This window comes from Protopterus annectens, chromosome 9.part0 (assembly GCF_019279795.1).
Source record: "Protopterus annectens isolate FY-2018-M chromosome 9.part0, PAN1.0, whole genome shotgun sequence".
NCBI classification, from domain to species: Eukaryota; Metazoa; Chordata; order Ceratodontiformes; family Protopteridae; genus Protopterus; species Protopterus annectens.
The window spans coordinates 1,722,193,448-1,722,205,700 of NC_056743.1; the positions used below are offsets into that span (position 1 = coordinate 1,722,193,448).

At 37.8% G+C, this 12,253-nt stretch overlaps 1 protein-coding gene across 1 annotated transcript in view; it reads right to left on the minus strand.

Moving 5' to 3' along the window:
* LOC122810768 (adhesion G protein-coupled receptor E3-like) overlaps nucleotides 1-12,253 on the minus strand; it is an 804,089-nt gene that overhangs the window by 73,479 nt on the left and 718,357 nt on the right. Inside the window, exon 12 of the mRNA XM_044082329.1 lies at nucleotides 9,117-9,282. Within this exon, the coding sequence (XP_043938264.1) occupies nucleotides 9,117-9,282 (166 nt within the window). The remainder of the gene's footprint in view (nucleotides 1-9,116; nucleotides 9,283-12,253) is intronic.

The following is a 12,253-nucleotide window of genomic DNA, read 5'->3' on the forward strand; positions in this document are numbered from 1 at the left end:
TTATGTTGAAAGTGAAGACATACATTGCATTTACTTTGAAGAAAAGCCGTGCTTGCAGAGAAGCCTTTGTAATATTTTCACTGGAATTGCACTTCAACAATAGTACTTATTCAAGTTTGGAGGGTGGGGGGGTGCACCTGCAGCCCAAGACATTTAAACAGATTGCGTTTAATCTGAAGAAAAGCCGTGCTTGCAGAGAAGCCTTTGTAATATTTTCACTGCAATTGCACTTCAGCAATAGTACTTATTCAAGTTTGGAGGGTGGGGGTGCACCTGCAGCCCAAGACGTTTAAACAGATTGTGTTTAATTTGAAGAAAAGCCGTGCTTGCAGAGAAGCCTTTGTAATATTTTCACTGGAATTGCACTTCAGCAATAGTACTTATTCAAGTTTGGAGGGTGGGGGGTGCACCTGCAGCCCAAGACGTTTAAACAGAGCGAGCACATTTCACAGAGAGGGGAGATGACAGCAGAAGTATTAGTGTGGTTATGTCTGTTCCTTCTGTGTCATCACTTTGTACCCTCACCAGTTGCACAATGCCTGAAGCAGAGCAACAGCTTCACCTTAGGGGAAAGAAAGTACATGGCTCTTAAAATTTTGTGAGTTTTGCCTTCACATTACTTTGGTGCCCTTAGTGCTATTGTGCTTAGCTATGTACTTAACTAATCTTCTCTTGAATAGGTTAAAGAGTTGAATGTACACATGCAGGATGTTTCAGTTTCAAATATTGTTAGAAAGCATTCCGCACTGGCTCATTTAATGTTTCTGGCTGTAATGTACGCATTCTGTAATGTTAAAATTGTCATTATTATAATGAAGCCTGATGTCTACATTCTCCCTTGCCTCATCATTTTTTGACTGCCCCTTCAAACCATTAAAATTACAGTTGCTTATGTCTCAGTCATGGTTATACTTTTCGACCCCTACTTGCTCTGTATTGCAAGCACTTGATAGTACACAGCATGACAGATAACTTGTCAGGGAAAATACATAACAGTAACGCACCCCAAAAATGCTAAAAATGCAGCATAAAAATATTACATACTTTGTCTATCTTTATCCCTGTCTCCATGTCTATGTCTGTTTTAACTGCATCATATTTATTAGGCTACCAGAGGAAATGTACATTATCATGGATGCAATGAACACTAATACATACATTCTCCTTTGCTTCAATTTGTTCTCAGATTTGAACTTTAAGTCGTAGCTCTTTTTTAATTTCTCCAAATCTTTTGGGTTTCTAATACCATAACTGGAATGGACCCCATTCCTAAGTCAAAGTATGATTAAAGTTCATGAAATTAGTATTGCTTCAATCTTTGATGTCAGCCAGAAGTGCTCTTCACAGCACCCGCAATGTGCCCAGTAATGACTCCTTCAGCAATTCGTATTTAGTTACATGTATTGGTAACATACCTAAATACAATTGTAGATTATTTTTTATAAAACTCATTGCTCCTACTAGTATTGGGACTGTCTGGGTATTTTTCTACCACATTGCTCTTGTTTCTGCCTACAAATCCTGATATTTTATGATCTTTGTGTCTCACTGTATGCAAGACATTGTAGTCACTGGGTGTGGCGATTTCAATGATCAATGCTACTTTTATCTTCTTTTCATGGACCACTATTTCTGGTTTTCTAGCATCTATCTTTTGAACTGTTGGCAATTGATGATCCCATGTGATGTAAACTTCATCATTTTCTATGATGCATTGTGGCTCACATTTCCAGTGTTTTTCAGCCACTTCAATACCATAATGTTTGCAGAATCCCCAGTGCAACAATCCTGCCACATTATTATGCCTTTCAGTATACAGTTCTTCTGCCATTAGTGTGTCACAACCAGCAACGAAGTGTGTGGCTGTTTACAATTTGGTTTTACAAAACCTACATTTGTCTGTTTATCCCACATGTTCAATGGACTTTGTAAACCAATGTGTATACAGCCCACTATCTTGGATGCCATTATTCACCTTTCATCTCTTGGTTTGAATTCACCTCTCCTTAAACATTCCTACATTCATTCCTGATCAATATGAGGTTCTTCAAGAAGCTTTTACCTCCTATATGGTGTGGTTAGATTATAGTCAGATCTGTTGATTTGTTTTGGAATACTGTCAAGGTTCGAATCCACATGTATACCAAGTGTTCTTGAATGTTTTTTATGACTCTTTTTTCTGTAAGCGTTGGACACCCATTTTATTAACACATCATTATCTTGCTGCTGTATTAATGAGATTACTCCCTATATGGAACACTGTCTTGTACAGATCTTGCCTGAATTATTTGTGATCACAAACCAGATAGTAACACAACACAAATATGTGCAGAAATGAATCATAAACTAATCTCTTAGTATGTCTGTATGTGTATTCCTGTCATCAAATGTCCATTTCTTCCCATCACTTCTGTGTCATCAAATAAACCTCCTTGGTTCAAAACTATTTCCATAAGCCATGTTTCCTCCAGCAATAACATGCTTGTACCCTCATATGTTTCATAATTATCCTGTATCATACGTATAGGACTGAAGGACAACTATCATGACAAATGTGTAAATCATGACACCTGAAACATGACCATAACATATATCTGTAATATATTCCATCAGATTCAGACAAGGTTATATGTTTATACTGCTTATTTGCACAAATATCAGCACAGAACACTACAGAATACTGCTAATTCCCATTCTAACTTAAGTAACGTAAGATATGATTATGCATGTGCTAATACTTTGCCATCAGCTGTGCAAATAAGCTTGACAGTGGTGCGCTTCAGGGAGACAGTTAAAAAAGTGTACAACAAAGAATTATGTGAGTAGGTTGGACAATTTCTGTATATGTTAATGGAATTTTGAAACCAAGGTATCTGGATTTTATTGACATACCATACCATGAAACAGCTGCATGTGATTGACAGTAACTTATGTACATGAACAACAGTATATAGATGTTAGGAGGTATGCATATAATTGTATGGGACAAATACAGTGCTGTTATGTTGGCCTGCCCACATGCATTTGTCCAAAAGCATGTGACACACAGTTGCTGATGCTCTAAACAGTGAAGTTTTTTTACTTATAAATGTGCATTTTTCACATTATTAAAGTCAGACTTCTCCTGTGGTGCTTGTAATTCATGCTGTGTTTTCTAACTTGTGTAACTCCTTAGGAAGGTGATTTGAATCTGACAGTAGTGAACGTGTGTGTGTGTGTGTGTGTGTGTGTGTGTGTGTGTGTGTGTGTGTGTGTGTGTGTGTGTGTGTGTGTGTGTGTGTGTGTGTGTGTGTGTGTGTGTGTGTGTGTGTGTAGGTCTAATGACAGGTAAGTAAAGCCTCCACAACATATGTGTTGTGTCCAATTCCACTCAGACAAAAAATATATAACTTTGGGCACAGCTTCCTCTGCTCTTTATTCCACTTTTAACACAAACATCCTCTCTACAGCACACTGATGAGGTCATCCATTTATAAGTGCACTCCAGCTCCTTACAAGTCAAACTTCTTTGTAGCATACGTGGCCAATACTGCATTTTGTAGCTTGTGTAACTAGATAAGCAAGAGATTCAACTTTCACAGTGGTGAACTAGTCCTGTGGTTCTAGTGACAGGTAAGTAAAGTCTCAGGAACAGATATTCTGTGCCCACTTCCACTAAGGAAAATAATTTAACTTTGGGCACAGCTCCTTCTGCAATGTGTCCCTCTTTTACTGCAAGCATCTTCTCTGCAACACACTGATAATGTCATCCTATCAAAACTGCACTCTCTCCTCTTCTGACTCAGACTTTTCTTGTGGCACTTGTGGCTAATGCTGTGTTCTCTACATTGTGCAACTAGGTAAGTAGAAGGGTCAGATCTCACAGTGGTAAGCTTGTGTATGGCTGCAATATGAGTTATGTATAGCGTTCTGAACAGACATACTGTATCAACTTCCACTCAGTGGAAGAATTTAACATGGAAGAGGACTCCTCTATCCCTTTTCCCACTTACACTACAAACATCTTCTCTACATTACATTGATGAGGTCATCCTGTCCAGAGTACACTCTATCCTGTCACAAGTCAGACTTTTACTGTGGTTTTTGTGGCTAGTTCTGTGTTCTATAGATCGTGTACCCTAGATAGATGAGGATTTAAGTCCAGCACTGGTTAACTAGTGTGACAATGTATACTGTCATGTAGAACTGGCTCTGTGACAACGACCTTTATGTAACATTTCACTTAGGAATATATTAGTAGAGGGCTGTCCTATAAATTCTGTTGCCTGCAGGCAATACCCAGAATTGGAAACATACTGCTTACATAATGCTATCAAAAATGAACTACATCATAATTGTAGTAAGAGTTATCCTGTGGCTCTGGCCTTTGATACTGTGCTCTCTAGACTGCATAACTAAATAAGTAGGAGGTTTTAATCCAGCAGTGGCTGACTGCTATGAGTGGGTGCATGTCTCTAGTGCAGTGTACAGAAGGCTTCTAATGCATATAGTAGGTGTAGCTATGTATTGTTACTGTGCTCTTCAACTGCCTTCTTACTTTTTAGAAGATCATCACCATAGTAAACAATGGTAATGTTATCCATTGAAATGTGCACTGTAACAATTGTAAACCAACATCTCATGTGGCGAGTGTGATTCAGGCAGTGTTATCTACCTTGTGATTTGAGGTAGTCAGTTGAAATCCAGCTCATTAGACTCACTTGTGTCAGTATGACTATGAATGTGTGCGTAGGTAACAATGTTGCCACCCAGCTATCTGCTGTGTACATGTGTAGCTGTAAATTCATATTACAAGAATTTCTACTCATTTTTCACACATAAATGATTTATTGGGTAATGATGATGCCATTGTATGACATTTGGCTTTCCCAAGAGAACTACTAAGGCTTTTTCTGTGGTGTGAGGAAGTGAGACAATATTCAGTATGCTCTTGCCTTACTAAGGCATGTGGTTGAATCTGTGATTATCCACACATTGTGCATGATTGCATTTCTTCAGTCATTGTGACAAATGCATTCACAACATGCATGTTTAGGTATACCTAGCAGTAGGCAATATTGTGTGATGAATAAACATATTGCAGCAGTGTTTCCAAGAAGTTACAGGCACGTGAATCCCTTGCAGCAATAACATGATGTCATGGCTTCAAATACCAAAATATCTCACAATTTTGGCAACATTTACACTGTGCCACATTCATTCTTCAGAATAATACGTAGTTTCTGTTGTCACATAGTCAAATGTTCAAAATCTGCATTGATTGACCATAAGCATTGCTTCCTTCTATGCTGTTATGCATGAATGACATCCACAACAGTTATAATGTGTACAGTTCCAGTGGGAGAAGCCTCTCCCATCCCTATTATCCCATGCAAAATGTTTGCAGCTCAATCATTTGATATAATTACTTCACATATATGGATTCTCACAGCTGTGATAAGACTTCCATTGTGGTACATGGGATTCATACACATGTTGTTAGTCATTGGACTTACATAGCTTGCTGTTCAGTTCCAGCAAAGGCCAACATTATATGAATGTACTGATGTTACACAAATAACAATACATCAAGTTATTATTCACAATTTTACTTTGGAGATAGAAAGATAAACTCATTTTGTAATTCTCTGCCAATGAAACAGTTCTGCATATGTCATGGTGTGAGTGCTCCTGCAGCATGGATGGTGGAGTGGTGCAGCGGTAGTGTTGTCACCTCACAGCAACAGGTTCTCTGGTTTGATTCTTGGCTAGAGTGCCTTCTGTGTGGAGTCTACATGTCCTCCCTGCATTCATGTGGGTTTCCTCCAGGCGCTCTGGTTTCCTTCCACATTACAAAGACATACATCTGCAGCATTTGTACCCGGGCCTCTGCTGAAAATTGGCTTCATTCCAAGTTGGACTTTCCCACTAAACAAATGTTAAATAAATAATGTGCTTTCAGTAATGACTTATATAGCATATCTATACAGATATAGTGGGTTTCAATTCTGGGACAATATTGATGTACAAAACAACAGGAACAGCTTTCATGGCTAAGAATAATTGACATTGTACTGCTCACAGTTGTGTGAAAATTAACATAGTTACTTCCCTGTCATCATTTTAGGTCATCATAAAATGTGATTGGGCCGGTGTTAAGATACTTTCTTCTATGTTGGTCTTGTTCACTTGTTGCTATGGCATTGTTCACTGAAATTTAATGGGTGCTGTTATCTCAGCTCGGCAGGTTATCAACATTAACATTACATTTACTTCTCTTTGTTACAATATTGCATTGTGCCCCTCTCACATACATTGTTAACATGTCTGCTTTTAGTTATGAGCATGAGTCAAGAATTGTGAATGGGCTTAATTATTATTACATCAAATGGAAGTATGTATGTTTAAAATGTTTCTTTGGACTTAATCACATTTGACTGCATTAACTGAGTACATTTTCTCTACTTACTCTCTCATGTTACTTATGTCTGCACTGTTAACTTGTATTCTGTATACACTCTCCCCATTTAATATCTCCTGCAGTTTAATTCTCGTAATTAACTTGTCCTTACTTCATATAAACAGTCCCTGCATTCTCACATAATAGGTTTACTTACAGACAAGCCATTTAGTTTATATTGTGTGCCTGAGCTTCCCTGCACTGTCTCATGGCCACCAACACTGCTGCAGGCCAAGAAGGGAGGGTAGCCTAATGGTTAAGGTGTTTGCCATACAAACACAAGCTGCAGGGTTTGAGTCTCACAAGGGATAATTGGCTAGGCTTAAAATGGCTCACAAGGGCAGTTAGCTTAGTACTAACCTATGAACCTATGAACCTATAAGCAATGCCTGTAAAAGTGTAAGCATGATGGGCAGCATGCATATTCAGTGAGCCCAGCTGCTCATTACTCACCAACACTGCTGCTGGCCATGAAGCGATGTCTGTAAACGTGTAAGCGTGATGAGTAGCATGCATATTCAATGAGCCCTGCTGCTCATTTCTCACCAACACTGCTGCTGGCCATGAAGCAAGGCCTGCAAATGTGTAAGCATGATGGGCAGCATGCATATTCAATGAGCCCTGCTGCTCATTACTCACTAACACTACTGCTGGCCATGAAGCGATACCTGTACATGTGTAAACATGATGAGCAGCATGCGTATTCAATAAGCACTGCTGCTCATTACTCACCAGCGCTACTGCTGGCCATGAAGTGATACCTGTACATGTGTAAACATGATGCAGCATGCATATTCAATGAGCGCTGCTGCTCATTACTCACCACTACTGCTGCTGGTCATGAAGTGATACCTGTACATGTGTAAACATGATGCAGCATGCATATTCAATGAGCACTGCTGGTCATTACTCACTAACACTGCTGCTGGCCATGAAGCAATACCTGTACATGTGTAAACATGATGAGCAGCATGCATATTCAATGAGCACTGATGCTCAATACTCACCAACATTACTGCTAGCCATGAAGTGATACCTGTACATGTGTAAACATGATGCAGCATGCATCTTCAATGAGCGCTGCTGCTCATTACTCACCAATACTGCTGCTGGTCATGAAGTGATACCTGTACATGTGTAAACATGATGCAGCATGCATATTCAATGAGCACTGCTGGTCATTACTCACTAACACTGCTGCTGGCAATATAGCGATGCCTGTACATGTGTAAACATGATGCAGCATGCATATTCAATGAGCCCTGCTGCTCATTACTCACCAACACTGCTGCTGGCCATGAAGTGATGCCTGTACATGTGTAAACATGATGCAGCATGCATATTCAATGAGCCCTGCTGCTCATTACTCACCAACACTGCTGCTGGCCATGAAGTGATACCTGTACATGTGTAAACATGATGCAGCATGCATATTCAATGAGCCCTGCTGCTCATTACTCACCAACACTGCTGCTGGCCATGAGGCAATGCCTGTACATGTGTAAACATGATGCAGCATGCATATTCAGTGAGCCCTGCTGCTCATTACTCTAACATTCTGAAATTGTGTAGGTTTTACACAAAGCCTACATGATTGTTAATGAATCCCAGGGTCTGTCTGCCATCCTTATCCTATAATTTCCCTTGCACAACACACAACTGTAATGATCACACAGACAGTTCACTTTTTAAATGAGATTTGTCTTGATTTATTGTAATGTATAATACAATTGCAAACACTCTCTTCATTTTTGTCAGCTGGTAATAGTATATTAAAAATTTGATTTTGATTGTACTCTGGCTAGCACACAAATGTAATTCTGACTTTATTTTTATTCCCAGGCTGAGATTGTAATTGGTCACTTGTAATCAGTGGTCTGTCCTGGAAAACAAAATCTGACTGAATGTATGAATGAATGAATAAATAAATAAATAAATAAATAAACAGACAGATAAACATATCCATATTATACTACTGGCTTTGTGTGTGTGTGTGTGTGTGTGTGTGTGTGTGTGTGTGTGTGTGTGTGTGTGTGTGTGTGTGTGTGTGTGTGTGTGTGTGTGTGTGTGTGTGTGTGTGTGTGTGTGTGTGTGTGCCGTTCATTGTTCTAACTCAGTAAGACTTTGCAGGAGCAGGTAAATGTTAAGGCTGCTAATTCCTTACTAGGATATTTATTTTGGGAACTGCATTATATGTTGTTTTATGTCAGCTTGTAAAATGAATAGATATGTTTTTTTTTAAGTAGAAAAATCAGAACAATAATTACTTTGCACATTCAGTACTTCTGCTGCATCAACGTCTGCCAGTGCCTACAATTAATGTCATCACTGCAGGTAAGCATATAGAAAAATATTTACAGGACTTAGCATGGACTGTTGTTTAGGATTACATGGCTGCAGAATACAAATTTCAGTGCTATATTTGTAATATTTTATGGATACTTGCTACTTATGACAATTATCATATCTTACGACTAGCAATACATTATACTTCAGATGCTATAAACAGTGATTTAATGTATAAAACTTGTAATACCATTTTAAGTGAGCAATCCGTTTAAGAATCTGCATTCTTTAGAAACTGTATTCATTATGCATGTGTAACTAAATGGAGAAAAACAGCAGAAAGACAAACCTGATAATGATGTTTAATGTACAAGTAGAGTGTCACTCTTACCTGTTTGTTAGCAGCACAATAGAGCAGAAAAATGAAAACTCCATGGAAGCTGTTCAGTATTGTGAAGAGGTACGACATAATTGTCGCGTTGTGAAACTGGAACATCCCAAATATCCATGTGCAGCCCAGTACAAGGAACTGAGCAATGGCCTTAAAAAGAGGTATCCTACAAACAAAACAAATTACACTAGTGAATTTAGTGAAACAAAACCAATTACACTAGTAAATTTAGTGAAACAAAACCAATTACACTAGGGAATTTAGTGAAGCAAAACCAATTACACTAGTGAATTTAGTGAAAGCTGAACAGTAACATCCTGGAATTTTCATCATTGTTCTAGACTACTTTGTGTTTATTAAAGCCAAGTATAATTTGTGATTGAGTTTATATGGTAAATTATTTTATTTTGAGACTGCATTCTCTTATCTTACAAAGTAATGAGACCTCTGGTCCTCTAAAACAGTTTAGCTCCCAATTCTGTGTCTCACTCTCACTGGTCATAGGTTCATAGGGACTAACTAGGGTATTGACCTGTGAGGATCTTAAGAAGCCTAGACTTACATTCCAGTGCTAGTTTTTAGCTCTTATATTTTACATACAAATAACCTAGAGATAGGCAGAACAAGGGTATGTTGGAGCATTTACATGTTTCCCCTATCCATGAGGGACAGGGGTACTAAACTGACAGTGAATTTGCAGTTAACCATCCATTCATCCAAATTACATTTGAATAGAGTAAAAGTACTTTGTTTTATGTTGGGTGGAAGACAGTGCCACAGAAGTTGTGTTCTCTGTGACAAAACCCATATTTCTAAAGGGTTCTATTTATTTTGCAAAAGAGATTGAGATCCCTTGAGTGAGTATTTATGATGCCATTTGACTTGTGAATGAGTAATATATGACTGAGAAAATAGGGTCTGTTGAAGCTTTATACACAAGGCAGAGGTCACAACTCAGTAGCCTGTATGATTCTGAGAAAAGGGACAAGGTTTTGAGACAGTTTGCATAGTTTTTCCAATTTAGGCTACCGATGTTTTAGTGAGAAAGAACTGTGGTCATTCTATCTGTGACAATTATCTGCACAGGTACATAATAAAATGAGCATTATACTTACTGATGGGTCTAATGAGTGCCAAGTACATTGGAACAATTAGATCCCTGTATTTGGGTGCAATACCTTTAGATATAAGTTGTAAAATAAAAAAAAGACTTCTTTACAACAGTGGATTTGTGATGATCGAGGAACAGTTTATTTTCGAGATGGGTTCCTAGGTTCTTACATACTGGATCAATTATTAGTGGTGTGTTGTCAATGTAATAGTTACAAGGGTAGTTATGTTTGATAAAGGATGCAATTATATACTTCTTGACATTCACTTTTAGTCAGTGTTTTCACACCAGCTATTTGGGATAGGACTTCTTGGAGGATCTTACTGTTCTCTGGGGAGTTTAATATGGCACCAAGTTTACAGTCATCTGTTTGGTCAGTCACAAACCCAAAACATTAGCTTTGACCACCAAGAAGTAATGCCAAAGAGGAGTGGTCCAAGGACTGAATCCTGGAGTACACTGCTTGTGACATGTCTTTTGGAGGAGGTATAGCTGGCCACCCTAAATTCCAGGGATCTGTTTTGTGAGCCAATTTTTATTCAACAAGCTACATAGCAATTGACATTTAGCCTTCAGAGTATTTTTCTAAACTTTCACAAATAAATGTTCATATCTTGAAAACTATACAACATAGACATATATTGTTAGAACATTTTTGTTAACTAGACAAAAACTTTCACATGAAAGCAGGAAATTCCTCTACAAGTGCATGTTTATTGAGATATTTAAAGAAAATGAAAATAATTGTACAATTTGCAGTACAAATAATACTAGATCTCTCTCAAGATATACAACTTACAGTGCAAATATCAAAGACAGTTTTCTTCAGCAATATCTAAGGGTTCACTTCATGTCATGCAGCAGTTTGTCAGTCATTTGCTTTTTGAACTATCAAGTACCTATGGAAATATTGCTTATTTCCACAACTGTTAACAACTAAGTAATACTTCCAGTACAGTATGATATAAATCATAAATTTCAGTGAATTGTCCTGTCTACTATGTTGGTGTTTCACACCAAATACCTCAGTAAAATATAGTTCTCTCAGTTATAAAGATATGAACATAAATATGACAACATGAACAATAAGTGGCAAACAAAGATTAATTTCTCCACTCCAGGGCACTCTAGACTAACAATCTTAGTCCTGTCTTGGATTTTAAATTCATGAGGAAAAGTTTGGTTCTTCTGAACCTACATAATCTGTAGAATTCGAGCCATGGTTCTGAAAACCTCTCTTTCAACTGGCTACAATATGAAGTAGAAGAATCAAGGAACTGGGCAGCTCAATTTGTATGAGGTCCTATATGGTCCACCACAATGAAAATGTTACAGGGAAAACAAATCTTTTATTTATGCTTAAAGCTGTAACATTTATATTTTATAACCAGTCAATCCACCTGCAAGAATTTTTCCAAAGCAAAAACAAAAAAACAAAAAAAAGAAAATATATTTTGTAAACATAGATATCCATAGGCAGCTTAGATTGTACATTGAAACAGTTTAATATGTACGATTATATTCACCCTTATCATATTTATGAAAAGGAAGTAAAGTTGATGGGAAGACCGGTGGTGTTGTAGTTAAGAGTTGTTGTCATACAGCTGTTTATTCTCCAGTTAACTTTACAGCTAGGGTGCATATTCCATAGTGATCTTACATGTCCTTCCTGCATTATGTTTTTTTTTCTTTGTTTTTTTTTATAAAGTGTTCCATTTTCCTGCAATACACCAGAGACATGCCACTAAACCAATTATTGATCAGTAAATTTGTCCATGGTATACAAGTGGTATACATATAAAGGATTGTGTACAGGAAATCTAGCATAGAGTGACACTCCACCCAGAATTGCTTCTTTTCCTTATATCTTTTGCTTGACAGGATAGGATCTGATTCCCAAAACACCATGAATATGACAAAGCAGGTAACTGAGATGGGCAGCATATACTTTTTACCATGCAAATTGTTTCTAAAGTGGTTAGCCACTGCATTATCTCTTATGATAAATATAGCAAAGTAGAAGAGA